Source organism: Moschus berezovskii, chromosome 5, assembly GCF_049115385.1.
Source record: "Moschus berezovskii isolate FMDL1 chromosome 5, NW_MosBer_1.0, whole genome shotgun sequence".
NCBI classification, from domain to species: domain Eukaryota; kingdom Metazoa; phylum Chordata; class Mammalia; order Artiodactyla; family Moschidae; genus Moschus; species Moschus berezovskii.
The window spans coordinates 67,482,285-67,502,722 of NC_142464.1; the positions used below are offsets into that span (position 1 = coordinate 67,482,285).

The 20,438-nt window shown below is 42.2% G+C and overlaps 1 protein-coding gene across 4 annotated transcripts in view; it reads left to right on the forward strand.

Annotated features, from left to right (window-relative positions):
• Positions 1–20,438, forward strand: part of WDR19 (WD repeat domain 19) — an 89,681-nt gene that overhangs the window by 54,035 nt on the left and 15,208 nt on the right. For 2 of the 4 annotated variants that reach the window (XM_055435014.2, XM_055435013.2), the window contains exons 29-36: positions 5,149–5,226; positions 7,226–7,322; positions 7,520–7,644; positions 10,654–10,735; positions 11,323–11,473; positions 13,068–13,191; positions 14,575–14,651; positions 14,979–15,103. In XM_055435014.2, the coding sequence (XP_055290989.2) occupies positions 5,149–5,226; positions 7,226–7,322; positions 7,520–7,644; positions 10,654–10,735; positions 11,323–11,473; positions 13,068–13,191; positions 14,575–14,651; positions 14,979–15,090 (846 nt within the window). In that variant the 3' untranslated portion in view covers positions 15,091–15,103. Of the gene's footprint in view, positions 1–5,148; positions 5,227–5,976; positions 6,088–7,225; positions 7,323–7,519; positions 7,645–10,653; positions 10,736–11,322; positions 11,474–13,067; positions 13,192–14,574; positions 14,652–14,978; positions 15,104–17,670; positions 17,734–20,438 lie in introns of those variants that run through there. The other 2 variants (XR_008687100.2, XM_088836286.1) reach the window with 2 other exon arrangements.

The following is a 20,438-nucleotide window of genomic DNA, read 5'->3' on the forward strand; positions in this document are numbered from 1 at the left end:
GCTGTGTAGTATTATACCGTGTGACTATCAGAACTTCTTTACCCACTATTCTATTAATGGACATTTAGGTTGTCTCAGTTTGCGTATATTATGAATTAAGTTGCCATAATGCTGTTCATATCCTTGTGTGGACATAGCACTCAGTTTTATTGGGTATGTATCCAGGAGTAGAATTATTAGCTTACAGAATACATATATATATGTATCTTCAGCAATAGTTGTGGTTCAGTCACCCAGTTGTGGCTGATTCTTTGTGACCCCGTGGACTGCAGCACACGAGGCCTCCCTGTCCTTCACTATCTCCTGGAGTTAGCTCAAACTCATGTCCATTGAGTCAGTGATGCCGTCCAACCATCTCATCCTCTGTCTCCCCCTTCTCCTGCCCTCAATCTTTTCCAGAATCAGGGTCTTCTCCGGTAAGACAGCTCTTTGCATCAAGTGGCCAGAGTACTGGAGCTTCTGCATCAGTCCTTCCAATGAATACTCAGGGCTGATTTCATTTAGGATGGACTGGTTGGATCTCCTTGCTATCCAAGGGACTTATAAGAGTCTTTTCTAACACCACAGTTCAAATTCTTTGGCACTCATCCTTCTTTATAGCCCACTCTCACAGCTGTACGTGACTAATGGAAAAACCATAGCTTTGACTATACAGACCTTTGTCGCCAAAGTGATCCCTCTGCTTTTTAATGCACTGTCTAGGTTTGTCATAGCATTTCTTCCAAGGAGCACGTGTCTTTTATTTTCATGGCGGCAGTCAGCACTAGTAGGTCCTGCCAAACATGTTTTTCACACGAGGTGTACCAGTTTCACTCTACCAACGATGTAAAAGAATATAGTTGCTCCTTCTCTTCACCAGCACTGATCTGTTTCATTGCTACTGTGCTGATAGATATGTCGTGGTATCTCATTATGGTCTTAATTTCATTTTTCTAAAGAATAATCATATTGAGCATTTTTTTGAGTTTGTTGGCTATTTGAATGTCCTATCTTAAAAAGTTCTATTCAGATCTTTTTTTTCTAATTTTTAATGGTATCATCTCATTCTTACTGGTTTATACAATTGTATTATATATTCTGGATACTAATCTTTTCATCAGATAGAAGCATTTGTAACACATATTGGTACATTATCCCTCTTAAGGGCAGAATAATAATGTCTCACTGAACGCTGTATACCTTGTCTTTATTCCCCAGTGGTTACACGTTTGGGTTGCTTCCTCTTGGGGTCTATTATGAATAATGCTGCTGTGACCATTGGTGTACAAGGTTTTCTGTGGACACGCGTTTCCATTTCTCTTGGGAATATACCTAGTAGTAGAATTGCTAGGCCATACGTTAAGTCTACATTAAACATTTTGAGGAACTGCCAACTGTTTCCCAAAGCAGCTACGCCATTTTCCATCCCAGCAACAATGTATTAAAGTTCCAGTTTCTCCAACGATCATTTCTTGATATTATCAAATATCTAGTTAGAGTTCAAATTTCCCCAGTATTGCGTGAGTGCCTTTCAGATGGTTATTTCACGTCATATCCAAACAAGGTCCTTGCATTGCGGTTAGTTTACATGGGCCTTAAATCTCTTCTATCAAAAGATTGTTCTTCCCCCATCTCCCTTTCTCCCTCCTCCTGGCTCCTTTTCTCTTTTCTTCCTCCTCGTCCTTCCCCCTTCTTCTTCTCCCTTCTGCTTTTTTCCCCCTCTCCCCTCTCTCTCTAGCCCCTTGTCACTTATTTGTTAAGAAAATGGGTCATTTGTGCTGAGGAATTCCTGACATTTAGATTTAGCTGATTGCATCCTTGTGGTATAATTTGTTTCTCAATACCTCCTGCACCTCCAACTAACTAGGTATTTAATCTAGGTATTTCATTAGATATAGATTTGATTTTTTTTTTTATTCACTACTTCATAGATGATGCCATGGACCTCTTTTTTAAAAGAATACTTATTGATGGATTTAGGTGCAGTTGTGGCCTGTGGGGTCTAGTTCCCTGACCAGGAATCCAGCCTGGGCCCCCTGCATGGAGAGCCTGGAGTCTTAGCTACTGAACCAACAGGGACGTCCCAATGCCATGTACTTGTTATAGCATCACATTAGCAGGCCCAAGTCTTAGTTCAGGCTGCCGTAACAAAATACCGCAGGCCAAGTGGCTTAAACCACAGGCATTTATCTCTCACTCGGTCCTGGAGGCTGAGAAGCCTAAGATCAAGGGACCTGCTTATTTGATTCCTGCTGAGGGCTCTCTTCCTGGCTTGCAGACTCCAAAAAGAAGAATCTTAGATATCCCTTGAGATGATCCAACCTAATCTCCATTTACTGACAAAGAAACCAAGGTCCCAGAAGATGATAAAGCAAACCTCAAGACAGAGGAGTAGAGCTAAGACCAAAACCCAAGTCTTCCTTCCAACCAGACTGCCTGATCACAGTCCTGTAGGTCGGTGCGCTGGCTGCAGCCCAGCTGGCCACTTTTGCCCGAATAGTTGAGGGCTCCCACCCCTTTGTGCCTGCTCTTGCTGTTACCCGCACCTGGGACACCCTCTCCCTGCAGCCCTGCCTCCTACCCAACAGGCAGGACCCACTTCTCATGCCACTTCCTGCAAAGGTTTTCTTGCTCTGTCCTCTGGATGTAAACGAAGCCTCCTGAGAATCCTGTGAATACTTCGAACCTCACTTACTGCTACAGTTAACCTCCTATTAACAAATTAATAGTCGCTCTAGGCCAAAGGCCCATCTGTTCGTAGTGTTTAGCACATTGTGGACACTCAATTAATATTCCCTGGAATGAACACATATTGGCCCCAGTTCTGAAAGTACTGTGTAGGTGATGTTGGTTTCCTTCCCATCCCTCTTCTCCTTTCCACCTTGAGAACCCTCCCCTGAAAAAAGAATCACCTTTACTCCCGACATGCATTTTCTCACAATCTGTGTGTTTGTATCTGCTGATTCTCAACCAGAAGGCACAGCCCTTAATCCTTTGAGAACATCTTTAAAATGTTCTTAGTTTGCCCACCCACACCCTCTTCCCCTCAGGGTTCTGAAATACCTTCTTGGTGTTCGTGTTGGTGGAGGGGGGCTGTAATGGACCCCAGTTTAGGGGTCATTACCAGCGTGAACCCACAATACAGATGGGAAAGATGGGACTGTACGGCATCCGTTAGCTTTGTTGGGGGCCTGCTTACCTCTTTGCAGTCAGATTTTGCCTTCACCAATCATAACCTTCTCTGAAGGGTCGCCACTGATCTCTTTCTTGCTAAATACAGACGTCTCTTCTCAGCCTGCACACTACTCCGTGTTATGGTAGCATTTTATACCCTTACACCATATCTTTCTTGAACTTTTTTACTCCCTTAGAACACTGCTTCTCTTGGTTCTCCAGTTACCCCTCAGATGGACCTTCTCAGCCTTCTTCTCTGGCTCCTCTGCCCTTCAGTGGAAGTATCCTCAGCACTCTGTCTCCATCCTTCTTTTAATTTTGATTCTGAGTGGCTACATCTCTTCTCTCCTGGCTCCCCTTTCCATTTATCCTAGTTTTAGTTAGGATGCATTCAACTTTCTAAAATTCAAACTTAACTAGGCATCACATTTTTGTTGTTTGCTCTCTCTGGCAACAGTATCTGGCACTTGATTACTTGTGTATTAACATATTTAATCCTTACAATTCTGTGAGTTAGGTATTATATTTATCTCCTTTAAAGTCCCAAGAGTGACCTGCTCTGGATCTCACAGGTGACCTTTTGAGCTCAGGCAGACTGACTCCAAAGCCCTTTGCTTTAACCATTTCTTCGTACAGGTTCATTCACCCAAAGCTATGCACGAAAGCCTTAAAGTTGATGAGCTGTACCTTTTCATCCTTGCTTACAGCCGTGGGCAGAGCAGAGGCAGCAGATTGGTCAGAGCTTAGCTTTCTTGCAGTGAGGACCGCAGACAGTGGAGTGTGTGGAAATGCGGCAGCCCTAGAGCCTATGCCCCCACCCCCACCACCAGTCCACGAAGGCTCACGAAGACCCCTTCTGTGCTCAGTCTCCCTCTGCTGCACAGAGAGCTTCTGAACTTCTTACACTTGCCCTGAGCTGTGGTGGGCTAGGCCTCATGTCGCTCTGTCCCTAATGAGTTTCCTTCCTTTTCCAGTCACTTTTCTCACCACATCACTGCTGTGACAGGAGGGCAGGGCTCCTTCCTGCTCCTTGGTTGAGCTCCAGTTGGGCTCTTGGCACACCTTTTTTTTTTATAGACTCTTAAGCCTCCAGATCTTGTCAGTAATTATTCCTACTAACTAAAACTAATATATTTCCATTTTCCAATTTGGTAAGTAATTTTCCTGATCATCACTGCCCAACCTAGCAGTGATTTAATTCTGAGCTTTATGGAGCAGACTCTGAAATCTGGATCTCCAGGCCAGGTCCTCTCCAGAACTCCACCCCACACTTCCAGCTGCCCGTCCACTTCTGGGATCCCTTGGCCATACTTTCATTTCTACTGTAGATTACCAGTAACCATGTGCAATCCTGTCTTCAGGGAGCTGCTGGAGGTAAGCGTTTAGGGGTGCGTTGTTGTGAATGGCCCAGTTCCTGTGCTCAAGATGGCATCTTCTCCATGTCATAATCACTCATCTAAGAAAGTGTTTATTGAAACATACAAAGAGTACATTCTGTCTGTGTGTAAAAATAATACTACAGTATTTTGATACAGCAACTTAGAAAAGCTAGAGCTTCTAAGGATGGATTTTTATTCATGGAGACTTTACAAATGAATGAGAGGCTTCCCAGGTGGTGCTAGTGGTAAAGAACCTACCTGTTAATGTAGGCAGAAAGAAGAGACGCGGGTTCAGTCCCTGGGAAGATCCCTGGAAGAGGACAAGCAACCCACTCCAGTATTCTTGCCTGGAGAATCCCTTGGACAGAGAAGCCTGGCAGGCTGTAGTCCGTGGGGTCGCAAAGAATCGGACACGACTGAAGCGACTTAGCATGCACCCACAAATGAATGATGACAGAGGCCCTGAGCTTCCATCATGGTTCAGGCACTTGACTGTAGGTGTTTTTACACACTTTTTAAAATCTGTCTCCTCAGCAGAAGACTTTTTGTCCTTCCTCTCCATTCCCTTCCCAGGTTTAAGATGCTGAACTTACTGTTTCTTTCTTTTCCTAAACAGGTTGGTCAGGCCAAAGATGAACTGCTGACCAGTCAACTGATAGACCATCTTATGGGAGAGAGTGATGGCATGCCCAAGGTACTAAAGTGTTTTCTCCACTGGGATTCTTAAGTATCTTAGTTATGCTTTTACTTTTATCTGCCCTGTTTTGGAGCCTAGCAGACTATAGCCATGGGGTCATAAAAGAGTCAGACACAACTGAAGCTACTTAGCACACATGCATGCACTGTTTTTATCTATTATTGCTTTTGCATCATAGATGTACAAACTTTTCTCTCTGGATGCAACCTTAGATCATCTAGACAGATCCCTGCATTTTAGATACTGTGTGCATTCACTCTTGGAAATTGGCATCACCCCCTGTGAAGCCACGCCCTTCTGGGTAACAGTTCTCACCACCCACCATTTATCTCAAACATGGTAGAGTTTTATTTATTCTTAGAACTTTGAAAAATGACTATTAAAATCGTGAGTTAGCACGAATCCTCCAAAATCAGTGTACTTTGTTTATATTTCAAAAATTTTGGAAATTAATAAAAATACTATTTACTATAGTAATACTATTTACTATAAAAGTAACTCACCAAAAATAGAGTAGATATCATTAAGAACATGTTTTCAAAATAGGTGACTTTCTTGGATTTTGTGCAGAAGTTGGTCTTCTCTCAATCCTGACTCCTTCAAGAATGCCGCCCCAGAGCCTTTTTTTCCCTTTTGCTTTGGTGTTTAAGGGAATCAATCTGTGTGTGAGGAACTCGAGTACAGTTGACCCCTGAACAGTATGGGTATGGACTGCATGTCTGCTTACACATAGATTATTTTCAGCAGTAAATATTGTGGTACTACATGATCCCAAGCCGGCTGAGTCCATGGATGTGGAGGAACTGTGGATACGGAAGGCTGACTATAAACTACACGCTGGTTTTCCGCTCTGTGGAGGTCAGCACCCCTAAGCCCATCACGGTTCAGGGGTCAACTGTAACTGATTTGGATACAAGGTGCTGAAAGTCATACCTGGAGAGGTGGCCATCCTGATCCCCGAGTCCATTTCCTATGTTTTATAGATATAACGACACCGAGACCCAGGGAGGCTCGGAGAACCCACCAAAGGGCGCAGGTCCTTAAACTTGCCGAACCACCTCACCTTATATCCACTTATTCTGATAATCAGCAAACCAGTATCACGTATGTGAAATTGTTTAGAGTTGAAATAGGACTGGAAAATGGGCTCAAAAAATTTTATAGATGTAAAAATTTTTGAAATTTTGTGAAGTTGGTACATTGTCTCAGCACACCTTTCCATCTGAAGCACCTGAGAGAGAACTCTATGGACTAGGGGTAGGAGCACAAACTCTGACGCTGGTTCAGATCCTGGCTTGGGAGAGGTACTTTGTTTCCGTACATAATCATACCTTCCTCCCAGGGAGGGTATGAGGATTTAATAGAGTTGTTATTTCTCAAGTACTTAGAATACTGCCTGGCACATATTAAACTCTGAATAAATACTTGATAAATAATTATTTGTTGACTCTTTTTAAAAAAAAAAAGGTTGTTTTTAAAAAAATGGCCTCTTAACATAAGCTTTTTTTGTGTTTTTTTGGCCACACTGTGCAGCATGCAGAATCTCAGTTCCCAACCAGGGATGGAACCCATGCCCCCTCACAGTGGAAGTATGGAGTCTTAACTACTGGACTGCCAGGAAAGGCCCTCTTTATTGGGTTTTTAAAAAACAATTTTAACACTCAGTTATTGGAAAGTGAAGGGCTTCCCTGGTAGCTCAGTCAGTAAAGAATCTGCCTGCAGAGCAGAAGACCCAGGTTCGATCCCTGGGTCAGGAAGATCCCCTGGAGAAGAGAATGGCAACCCACTCCAGTATTCTTGCCTGGAAAATCCCATGGACAAAGGAGTCTGGCGGGCTGCAGTCCATGGGGTTGCAAAGAGTTGGGCACAACTGAGTGACTGACACTTTTACTTAACTAGAAAGTAAATGTGATCCTAAATGAAAATGCAAAATTTTAGGTATTTTCCCGCACAGCTAATGCAGAATGTGATGTTTCTCTAATGACTTGTATGTCAGGATGCCAAGTACCTGTTCCGCTTGTACATGGCTCTGCAGCAGTACCGAGAAGCCGCCCGGACCGCCATCATCATCGCCAGGGAAGAGCAGTCTGCAGGTGGGTCCCCAGAAGCCATGGTTTACTCCCCAAACAAGTAGTAGAAGCATGCTCCAGAAAACATGGAATTAAATAAATCAGTCTTTATTAATAATTTAATAGGACGGTTTGACAAAATCCACCTGTTAAATGGTGGTCCACAGAAAGTCCTCAGATTTCATCCTTTGCAGTAATGTCATTTACGATCTCTTTTCAAGGAAACTATCGGAATGCACATGATGTTCTCTTCAGCATGTATGCAGAACTTAAATCTCAGAAGATCAAGATTCCCTCTGAGATGGCCACCAACCTCATGATTCTGCACAGTTACATCCTAGTGAGGGTGAGCCCTTTGGGTGACGTGGGACATAATCTGGGCACCTCTCCACGGGGCTGGAGCCATCGCCCAGATCGCTGTATTGTTAGCTGAAGATGCAGGACACAGGATAATTATGTAATATGCTGCCTATTGTGTACAAAAAGGCAGAACAAATAAATATATATGTTCGTCCCGAGTAAAATTAGAAATACATTTTTTTTAAAAATTAGGAAAAATAGTTTCCTAAAAGGATCAAGGCAGAGGTGCAGCGTAGCACTGAACCCAGTTGGGGAGAAGAGGGAGAACAGGTCCCTCCATATAGAATATCTTTTTATATCATCTTGCTTTTGAAGCAGATAAATGTGTTACTTTGTCAAAAAAAAAAAAAAAAAGATTTACTAAAAACATTTTTGTTTAACCAATTTCCTAGTTTATTAATTGTAGGGTAATGAATTTTACACAATTCCACTGGGCTTTAATACTATTTAATTTTCATCTGAATATAAAATAATACTGAGAAAGTTCAGAGAATATAGAAAAACATAATGAAAAATAATTTTCCCCCTTTAACTCCCTCATCGGATATGAGTTGTTAACACTATTGTACACTTATTCTTCCATACTTCTAAAATACATGTGTGTGCCATTTTGGGGGCGCCTCCCGAGTGGCTCAGTGGTAAAGAATCCACCTGCCAATGCAGGAGACATGGTTTCTCCAGGAACATACCCTGGAGAAGGAAGTGGCAACCCACTCCAGTGTTCTTGCCTGGAAAATCCCATGGACAGAGGAGCCTGGCAGGCTACGGTCCATATGGTCACAAAAGAGTTGGACATAAGTTAGCAACTAAACAACAGTCTTTTTTTTTTTATTAGGAATATATTTATGTCCAGTTGTCTATTTTTAATTAGTGATTTTTAGTAAAAACAGAATATGCAAACCTGAAATACTTCTATGTACAGTTTACATAACTTATGTGTATGTGTATATACATTTTATATACACACATATCTTTGTAAAAATACAGGTAGACTCTAACTTATGTACTTATCCAAATTTTGATTTATGTCAAAGTACGTCTTCCCATTTTAATGCTAAGTTGGTTTTCAGGCCAGTGTATTCAATTTGGAAGCTTCCTATGTTACAGCAGTCATGTTATGAATGACTTAGATCCTAATTATGACCTGTAACAGCAACTGCCTAATAGAACTTCTACAGTGATAGATGTGTCCTGTACCCATTAGCCTGGCTATGGAGCACTTGAATTACACATAATGCAACTGATAAACTAAATTTTAAATTTTTATAATCTTAGTTTTTCCTGTAGCTGCATGCGACTAGTGGCTACCATTTTAGGTCCCACAGGTCTACTGTGCTGTTCTTCAATCATGTCTGACTCTTTGCGACCCCTTGGACCATAGCCTACCAGGCTCCTCTGTCCATTGAATTCTCCAGGCGAGAATACTGAAGTGGGTTGCCATTCTCTTCTCTAGGGGATCTTCCCAACCCAGGGATCGAACCCCAGTCTCCAGCATTACAGGTGGATTCTTTACCTAGTGTCTGAGCCACCAGGGAAACCCCCACAGGTCTACAGTACCTATTGTAAGGGAAATCTGAGAATTCCCACTTGCAGTCACCAGGAGTGCATTTCCTCTTGAGCCACAGGAGGGCTCTTGTCCAGAAAGGACTAGAAACGGGGAAGGAGGACTTTCTCGGCTTAGACATGAGTGGCGGTGCCAATGTGCTGAGGCACAGCATCCAGCAAAACGGAGCCTTTGGGCATGGAGGGGACAGAAACCAGTTGGTGGAAGATGGGAACAAAAATTACGGATTCCTGTTAGAAGCCCTCCAGGACCAGGACTCTCTCCCACCAAAAGCCATAGGGATGGCTCTTGAGTTTTCCTTTTCCTCTGGCTCTAAGAGTGGGCCCATCACTTCCCCCGGACCAGACGTCCCCTCCCATGTAACTTTCCCCTCCACTCTATTCCTTTATCCCAGCACCAGATATAGTCAAGATTTTTAACTGCATCTGGCATCCAAAAGGGAAACTATTAGATCGTATCAAGTAAGAACTGATATAAAAGTGTCACAGGCCTCTTTGACACAAAGGACCGGAGAAAGCCATCCATGTTTCAGGGGAAATGGGAGACTTGACGTTGGTGGCTGCTTCCTCCCGGAGCTGGGACAGGAACTCCGGCTGAAGGACAGCCTGGGACCTCTGCACATGGATGGCTGAGCTGGGCAGTCTGAGGCCCAGGGAGTCAGTGGAAGGCGACTTCAGGTTCAGTTAATGTTTACTAATTATGCTGCAGTGCTCAGTTAATTACACCATCATGCATCTGCTCAGACATGATGGATGTTACAGCGAGGAGTTACTCTGTACTCACCCTTCACCTTCTCACCAAATAGCACCACTTCCAACTCCCCGTCTGTCTGCCTCTCTCCATCCCCACTCACCACCCTCTCAGGGCCGCCTCCTGTCACCTGGACAACAGCAGCAATACGGTGGTCTGGCCCTGCAACTCCGCAGCCTCATGTCATCCTAAGAGGACCACCTCCTCGCATCACACACCCCACTCCCGCTCACCTAAGCTCAGGCTCTGCAGCCACCGTTGCCCCTTCGCCTCGCACAGGTAGCGCCCTCTTCTTGAGACAGCCCATCCTCTCACTAACTCAGACTTCAGGTCTCACAGCAAGTTGGTAAAGTTGTCATTGTTACTCAAGCTCCCTAGTAAAGGCCAGTAAAAGATGTGGAGTGACCGAGAGCAAAGTGAAAAGCAGAGTGTAGAGCAGCGTGGGGCTGGCAAGGCCATGAGGCCAGGCAGCAGCTGCGGGAAGGAGAAATAAGGGAGAAACCTCAAGTGACATGAAAGAAAGACTGCAAGAACCTCGTGACCACCCTGTTCAGGATCGTAACTGAGCTGTTTATTTGGGAGAATAATAGGTGAATTAGTGGGTTTTTTTTAATTTTTTAACTGGAGTATACTGAATTGGTGTTAAAAGTCTCTAAGAGTCTAATGTGTCACTTACTTCAGATTCACGTGAAAAATGGAGATCATATGAAAGGGGCACGTATGCTTATCCGGGTGGCCAACAACATCAGCAAGTTTCCATCCCGTGAGTACTGAAGGGAGCCAGTTGTCCCCATTTCTGCCTGAGTGTAGCATGGTTAAGATCTAGCCTCACTAACTCTGCCAGCCTCTCTTCTCTACACGTAGTGAGCCATTTCATCCTCACAGCCACCCCATGAAGAGGTATAACCGGCATTCCCAAGACCACCCCCAGGTTTGATAATTCACAAGGAAGACAATTTGCACTGAGTGTGTGCAAGTGTCTGAGTGTGTGTGTATTTTTTAAGTTATGCTCTTTGAGCCAGTAATTTGACTTCTAGGTATCTGTCCTGAAGAAACAAGTGCACTCAGGTTAGTGCATAAAATTGTTAATCTCCGCACACATTCATCAGCTGTCCTGTCAAATGCACAACTTTTTATCTTCGAGGCAGGAAAGGAAACATGCCAAAGGTTACCTCAAGGGGAGTGTAGGTCCCCGTGTTATGGGCAAAACACAGTATCAGGGGAAAGACACCTGATTCCACCACTGTGCCCTTTCCTCCTCAAACATTCCATCACAGGTTCTTTGCCAGAAAAGGCAGATTGAGAGATGCGATCCCGGCGTCATGCCATGCTCCCCCATTTGCATTGCAGACATCGTGCCCATCCTGACGTCCACTGTGATCGAGTGTCACAGGGCCGGCCTGAGGAACTCAGCCTTCAGTTTTGCAGCCATGCTGATGAGGCCCGAGTATCGCAACAAGATAGATGCCAAATACAAAAAGAAGATCGAGGCGATGGTCAGGTGTGTGGTGACAACTGTTCCTACTATCTAATCACAAGTATATTTTTCAGAACACAGCTACTAACGTGTGGACTGAATAAGAACACAGATTGGGAATAGCAATTAGGACTGTACTCAGCTACCAGGAGCAGGAAACCCAGTGACGACTTGAATAAGTCAGAATTTGTCAGACTCGTCCACAAGGCGTCGTAGTCCCAAGCTGGTACCTCTGTGTCCTGCCTGTCACCCAGGACAAGAAAAGTTTCTGCCTCACAGCTGCACAACTGTGGTTGTCTGACATCATGTACCCTGTTCAAGGCAGGAAGAAAGAAGTAGGGAAATCCAAAGACAAGAAGGTTTTTGCCTTGCTAGTTAGGAAGGACATTGCATTTACATCTTACTGGCTAGTACTCTGCTGCGTGGCTCCCTCTAGCTGTGAAGCATATTGCTGAGTAAAAACAAAGCTCTGTTGGCCAGGGTGGCTGTTAGGTAGGCAGCAAACACTGTCGGCCACGGAAGGACAAAGAGTGAATACTTCTCAGTGTAAGCAACTTGGCAATGACACAGCTTATTGCCAAAAGAGTTCATTTCCAAACCCTGTGTAGCTCCAAAGGCCAAGTCACATCCCCGCTTCAGAAAGCAGTACAGTGATCTGATTTTCTACAGGAAGACTAGGGGAAAGAAGCACTCATCTTTACAAAAGGAAAAGTTCGTTGCAATCATGTAGTAATTCTGTACTACCAGGTCCTCAGTGATGACATCTGGGGTACCGTTGTCCCATTTTGACCAGGGAACTCAGGTGTACCTGCCTGTTGACCCAGAACTCTCGTCAGCCAAAGGCGATGGCTACACCAGTAACAGCAAAGGGGAAACCAAGTACTACTGTTAGCTGGGCATATGGCAGAAAACTCTCACCTGGACAGGGCTACATGGACCACTCTCATTTTTTTTTTTAAAGCCAATAAGCCTAAGTAGCTTCAGACCAAATCATCATGACCAAGCATGCCTGCCAGCCAGCATGGGAAATGAAGTGGGGAGAAAATGCTGGAGCACACTGACCCCCAGATTCGTGCCACACCAGCCTGGGTGCCAGTTTGGGGAGGCACTGGATCTCGCCCCATGCATGAGTGCTATATAGCTGTGAGGTCTGCTATGGTATCCACTGGCACATACGGCTGTTTACATTGAAAAGTGAATAAAATTTAAGTTTCTCACACTACCCACATTCCAAGCGCTCAGAGCTCTGTGTGACTCCTAGCTACCATATCGGTGAGCACGCAATTAGAACATTGCCACCAGCACAGAAAATTGTGTTGCGCAGCCCTGGACAGCCTTTACCACTTCAATACACAAAGCGAAGTAGCAGGCTCACTGCTCCAGTGATCTGGGAGACAGGATACAGCCAGACCCAGCCATGCTTTCTGCACATGTGCTGTGGGCTCTACCCACCCACCCCCACCAGAGGTGGACTATGTAATGCTATGGTCTGAGCAATGCTCATTCCTCTTGCTCCTCCCTGGGCTGGAGCATGGGCCCACAGTCTCTAGCTTGTGTCTCTAGTCTCAGGACCTGATTATGAAGAAACAGGTGCATTTCATGTGATTCTTCCTCACAGGAGACCTGATACATCTGAGACAGAAGAGGCCACAACCCCATGTCCCTTCTGCGAATTTCTTCTCCCAGAGTGTGAACTCCTCTGTCCTGGGTGTAAAAATAACATCCCATATTGCATTGCAACAGTAAGTTTCTTTATCATTTCCCTTTCTTTGCATATATAATCTATAGCCTGCTTGAATACTTGATATATTGTTAACACTTTCTTTGCTTCCGAAATAATCTTACCTCTCAAATTTCCTGCAATATTTAGCATATAATTGCATGATCAACAAAGCTCAAAGTTGTGTTCAAGGCATATAATAACCTAAGTAAGTATGAGGCCCTGCGGAGCAGGAGAGCCCAGACTTGGAGATCAGATGGTCCTGGGCTTAGATCCTCTTTCTGCCACTTACTGGCTGTATAACCTGGTGCGATTTGCTTTTCACTTCACTGGGTCCCTCCATCATAATATCGTCTATTGAGATGAACTGCAGGTTGACCAAAGAATGAATATGAAGCCTTAATTCAATACCTGGCATGCTGTAGCACTTAAGTGGTGATTTTTATTATAAACTTTAATATTAAGGCCTATTATTCAGTTCAGCTGTCGCCCAGTTATGTCCGACTCTTTGCGACCCCATGAACTGCAGCATGCCAGGCCTCCCTGCCCATCACTAACTCCCGGAGTCCACCCAAACCCATTGAGTCAGTGCTGCCATCCAACCATCTCATCCTCTGTCGTCCCCTTCTCCTCCTGCCCTCAATCTTTCCCAGCATCAGGGTCTTTTCAAATGAGTCAGCTCTTCACATCAGGTGCCCAAAGTATTGGAGTTGCAGCTTCAAAATCAGTCCTACCAATGAACACCCAGGACTCATCTCCTTTAGGATGGACTGGTTGGATCTCCTGGCAGTCCAAGGGACTCTCAAGAGTCTTCTCCAACACCACAGTTCAAAAGTTATCAATTCTTAGGCGCTCAGCTTTCTTTATAGTTCAACTCTCTTATCCATACATGACTACTGGAAAAACCATAGCCTTGACTACACGGACCTTTGTCGACAAAGTAATGTCTCTGCTTTTTAATATGCTGTCTAGGTTAGTCGTAACTTTCCTTCCAAGGAGTAAGTGTCTTTAAATTTCATGGCTGCAGTAACCATCTGCAGTGATTTTGGAGCCCAGAAAAATAAAGTCAGCCACTGTTTCCACTGTTTCCCCATCTATTTAAAACTAAGACCTATTATTAGAAAATATTAAAATGTTTGTTCATCATTAGACTAATGTAAGTTTTATTTTAAAGGAAAATAAATTTAGGTAATGTCACAATACTGAAGATTATTCTTTTATACACAAATTTGATAAAATCTGGCTTTAGTACTTTTGATATCATCTCTTTTTAATCAATTACCCACCTATTATTATATCATGATTTATAGGTTTGGCTTTTAACTGTAACCATGTATTGTAATTGAAAAATAGGGGAAATTTGAACAATATAGATGAGTTTTACTCTCCAATGTACTATTTCCAGGGTCGACATATGTTGAAGGATGATTGGACGGTGTGTCCACATTGTGACTTCCCTGCTCTGTACTCAGAATTCAAGGTGTAAGTTGTATCATTTCATTTAGTCATACAGACTTATCAAAAAATAGACCTTGTATTCAGCCAATTTCTACTGAGGTCTCTTTATTTGTTCATGTTCCTAAAAATCTCTAAAGACTCAAATTGTCTTCTTGGGAGGATCTTTTATGACTTTTGAGAACATTTTCCTTAAAGGGACTACTGCATAAGACTGAATGTTCCTAATGCTTAAGTTGCATGATGAACATGTACTAAGATATAGAAAAGAACAGTTGTTTTTCATATCACAATAACCCAAAGGTAAAGGAATATTATATATTTAATCTGCTCTGCCTTTGCCTCCCCAAACAGCATGTTAAGCACTGAAAGCACATGTCCTATGTGTTCGGAAAGATTAAACTTTGATCAACTGAAAAAAACCTCTGACTGTACCCAGTACCTGCGAACAGAAGTGGAGCAATGAGCGGCATGTCCAAGTAAGTACCGGATCATCCACTCACCTTCTCAGGGCACGGGGTCCACAGGGCAGACACAGCTTTACAGTGTGTTCTGCCATTGGTTCCTTTTTGTGAGTCATGGAACCTGTCAGATTTGAACAACAAACTACAACAACAGGTTGTACAGTCTCCATGGTGACAAAGGCTTTTGACCGAACAGCATCATGGATTCCAACCAGAGTGTATTTTGTCAAGTCACATGGGTTTCTTTTTAACCAGTTCATTAAAAGTATAGCTAGAGATGGCTGGATGGCATCACCAACTCGATGGACATGACTTTAAGTGCACTCCGGGAGTTGGTGATGGACAGGGAGGCCTGGTGTGCTGTGATTCATGGGGTCGCAAAGAGTCGGACACGACTGAGCAACTGAACTGAACTGAGCTGTTAAAATGGAGGTTGTTTTAGTTTGTAACTCAGGAGAGTAATTGTAAAAATTTTTGTTTCCAGAGACCTGAAAAATTCCCATTTTTCTTTGCAAGTTTCATTTTTGTTGCATAGAAGCAGCACATAACCGTTCCACTCTCCACTGGGAAGAACCTACTCATGTGGCCACACACACTGCAGGGGAGGCAGGGAAATGCAGTCTCTAGCTAGGAAGCCAAAAGCTCTTTTCGGTTTTCACAAAACCCGTTCTTGCGTTCCTTTACTCCCTCAGTAAACTGCAGCTCCATCCAACCAGCTGATCAGGATGGAAATCTGGATACCCCCAATCACCCAGTCCACGGTCAGGTCCTTTCAGTCTACCTCCAGTGTATCTGGTTCCCTTCCGCAGGGGGAGCTTTTGATTGCAAGTGAAAAGACAAAGAGGCCCCAGCCTCTTCCTCTACTTATTCTGCTGCAGCCCCACTGGCCTTCTGCTGTTGCTTGGACTCCAAACTGCTTTCTCTACAGCACGTGTAGTCTCTCATATTCCTGCCAGCAGCATACAAGAGTTCTGGTTTCCCCTCATCCTCACCAACACTTGTTATTGTCTGCCTTCTTGATTACAGGCATCCTAGTAGGTGTGAAGTGGTATCTCACTGTGGTTTGATTTGCATTTCCCTTATGATAATAATGTTGAGCATCTTTTCATGGGTTTGTTGGCCACTTGTATATCTTCTTTAGAGAACTGTTCAAATCATTTGCCCATTTTTTAACTGGGTATTTCATCTTTTCATTGAGTTATAAGAATCCTTAATATATTCTAGGTACAAGTCCTTTATCAGATACGTGATTTGCAGATACCTTCTAGATAGTATCCTTTAATGTACTCAAGTTTTTATTTTGATGAAGTCCAATTTGTTTTTTTTCCTTTGGTTGCTTGGTTTCATGTCTAAGAAGCCATTGCTTAATCCTGGATCACAAAGGTTTTACAGTTACCTTTCCTTCGAAGAGTTTTATAGTTGTTGCTCTTATATTTATGTCTTCAGTCTATTTTTGTGTATGATGTGAGGTAGGGACCCCGTTTCCTTCTTCTGCGTGTGGATGATCAGATGTCTCAGCACCACTTGTTGAAAAGGCTATTCCTTTCCTATTATTACTAGATCATTGTCTTACTATATAAGTTCTTTATTTGTATGTTCTAGATATGTCTTCATCAAATTTATTTTGCAGATATTTTCTCCCACTGTGGCTTCCCAGTTCTTTTTCTTAATGTATGTATTATCTAAGAGTTGATTTACAATGCTGTATTAGTTTCAGCTGTACAGCAAAGTGAATCAGTTATACATAGATTTTAGTGGTCTTCTGGTGAGCAGAAGATTTTGATTTTGATGAACTATATCTTAGCAATTTATCTTATTGTTATGACTTTCTGTGTCTAAGAAAATATTTCCCTACTTGGAAGTCAGGAGCATATTCACCCATGTTAGGTCTGTGATCCATCCTGAAGTTATTTTTGTTTACAGTGTGAGGTAGGGATTGAGATTTCTTTCTGCCTCAAGTAGATATCTACTCTTCCAACAGCATTTGTTGAAAAGTCTTTCCTCATTGAACTGCTTGCCTGCCTTTATTAAAAATCAGTTGGGTTTTCAGTATGTATGTCCCCTATTTTATACTACACTGTGTTGATTACTGTGACTTTATAATACATCTTAAAGCCAGGTATTGTGTATCCTACAACTTTGTCATCTTTTCCAAGATTGTTTTGACTACTCTCACTTTTCTTTCCATTTCTCTATAAAATTTTAGAATCAGCTTGTCAGATTATGTTTTAAAAGCTTGCTCAAGTTATGATTGGGATCCATTTATTTTTCTGTTGCTACATCACATATTATCACATATTTAGCATCTTAATATATATTTAATATCTCAACTTTTTGAGGTATAATAAATCATCTTGTGTTAGTTTTAGGCATACAACATAATGATTTTGTTTACTGTGGCAATCATTTCATAATATAATTAACATCTATCACTATACACAGTTAACAGGTTTTTTTTTTGAGAACTTTTAGTATCTACTCTCTTAGCAACTTCCAGATATATAGTATTGTTAACTTATAATCACCAAGCTGTACATTACATCCCTGGGGTTTATTTGTAACTGGAATTTTATACCTTTCAGCCACCTTCATTCTGCCTACCCACCACCCTGGGCCTCTGGCAACCAACAAACTGTTCTGCATCTGTGAGTTCAGTGGGTTTTTTTTAACTACACATATAAGTGAGATGGGGATTCCCTGGTAGCTCAGACAGTAAAGAGTCTGCCTGCAATGCAGGAGACCCAGGTTCAGTCCCTGAGTTGGGAAGATCCCCTAGACAAAGAAATGGCAACCCACTCCAGTATTCTTGCCTGGAAAATCCCTTGGACAGAGGAGCCTGGTGGGGTACAGTCCATGGGGTCACAGAGTCAGACATGACTGAGCAACTTCACTTTCACTTTTCCTAAGTAGGTAGTACAGTTACCTGTCCGTCTCTTATTTCATTTAGCATAATGCCCTTAAGGTCCAATACTGTTGCAAATAGCAGTATTTCCCTCTTTTGTATATGTATATACACAAGATATACACCACATATGTTTTGTTGAGGGCTTTTACAACTATGTTCAGAGACACTGGCCTGTAATTTTTTTTTGTAGTTTTGGTATCAAAAGTAATGCTGGCCTCATAAAATGAGTTTGGAAAAGTTTGAGTAAGTAATTCTTTAAATGCTTGATAGAATTCACCAGTGAAGCCATCTGGTCCTAGACTGATTCAATCTCCTTTACAGTAATTGGCTTATTTTTTTTTTTAATTTCTTCATGATTCAGTCTTAGAAGGTTGTGTGTTTCTAGGAATTTATCCATTTCTTCTAAGTTGTGCATTTTGCTGGTCTTACAGTGTTTCATGTAAGTCTCTAACAATCTTTTGTATTTCCATGTTAATGAATATCATATCCCTTCATTTCTGATTTTGAGTCCCCTTTTTTCTTCTTGAGTCTAGCCAAAGGTTTATTACCTTTTGATAACAAAAAACAGCTGTTAGTTTCATTGAACTTTTATACTGTCTTTTTAGTCTCCATTTATTTCTGCTCTTTGAAATTTCCTTCCACTAACTTTGGGCTTAGCTTGTTCATTTTCTAGCTGCTTAAGGTGTAAAGCTAGGCTGTTTATTTGAGATCATTCTTGTTTCTTAATGTAGATAGTATTTATTGTTATGAGTTTCTTTTCAGAAGTGTTTTTGTTGCATCCCGTAAGATTTGGTTTGCTGTATAGTTGTCCCTCAGTATTCGTGGGGGATTGGTTCTAGGACCCCCTAGTGGATACCAACATCCATGGATGCTCAAGTCCCTTATTTACAATGGTGTAATATTTGTATATAACCTATGTACATCTTCCCATACACTTTAAATCACCTCTAGATTACTTATATGACTGAATACAGTGTAAATGCTATATAAAAAGCTGCCAGCATATGGCAAATTCACGTTTTGCCTTTTGGAACTTCTCCTGAATTTTTTTGATCAATGGTTGGTTGGATCTGTGAATACAGAACCCACAGATATGAAGGGCCAATAATACTGCCATTTTCAAGATTTTTTTTTTCTTCTTGATTTCTTCTGTGACCTCAGTGGTTGCTGAGCAGTATGTTTTAATTTCTACATATTTGTAAATTTTCCAGTTTTCTTGAAATTGATTTCTAGTTATATATTTCTGTGGTCAGAAAAGATGTTTGATATGATTTCAGTCTTCTAAATTTATTAAGACTTGTTTTGTGGCCTGACACATAATCTGTCCACTTATGCTTGTTTAATCCATCTGGTCAAACACATCATTTAAGACCAATGTTTACTTACTGATTTTCTGTCAAAGGAAGATTTATTCACTGATGAAAGTGGGATAGTGAAGTCCCCTACCATTATGGTATTGTTCCTTCTCCCTTGAGATATGTTAATATTTGCTTTATATTTACAAATGTTATATCCTCTTGTGGACTGATCCCTTTATCAGTATATAATGGCCTTCTTTGTCCTTTATTACAGTCTTTGTTTTAAAGTCTATTTTGTCTAAGTATAGCTATTCCAGGTTTCTTTTGATTTCCACTAACAAGGACTATCTTTTTCCATTCCAGTCCATGTGTCCTTAGAGCGGAGTCTAGTAGGCTGCCTACAGATGGATCTGTTTTAATCTGTTCTCTTTTGATCAGAGAATTTATAGTTAAATAGTTACTGATAGATACGGACTTACTACCATTTTGTTTTCTGGCTTTTATTCCTTTGTTCTGGCTCCTTTCTGTCCTTTTGTGATTTGACAGTTTTCTGTAGTTGTATGCTTAGATTCTTTTGTCTACTATAGGTTTTGCTTTGTGGATACCATGAGACTTACATAAAATGTAACAGTCTATTTGAAGCTGATAACAACTTAAGTTCAAATGCATTTTTACTCTCCTTATCCACATTCTGTTTCTGACATCACAGTTTATATCTTTGACTCTTGAGAGTCCCTTGGACTGCAAGGAGATCCAACCAGTCCATCCTAAAGGAGATCAGTCCTGGGTGTTCACTGGAAGGACTGATGTTGAAGTTGAAACTCCAATACTTTGGCCACCTGATGCAAAGAACTGACTCATTTGAAAAGATCCTGATACTGGGAAAGATGGAGGGCAGGAGAAGGGGACAACAGAGGATGAGATGGTTGGATGGCATCACCGACTCAATGGACATGGGTTTGGGTGAACTCCAGGAGTTGGTGATGGACAGGAAGGCCTGGTGTGCTGTGCTTCATGGGATTGCAAAGAGTCGGACACGACTGAGCAACTGAACTGAACCTTATGTATCATTAACAAATTATTGTAGTTATAAAGCCTTTGCATTATGAGAAGGATAGCTATAGAACAGTTTATATACATAGTTTAT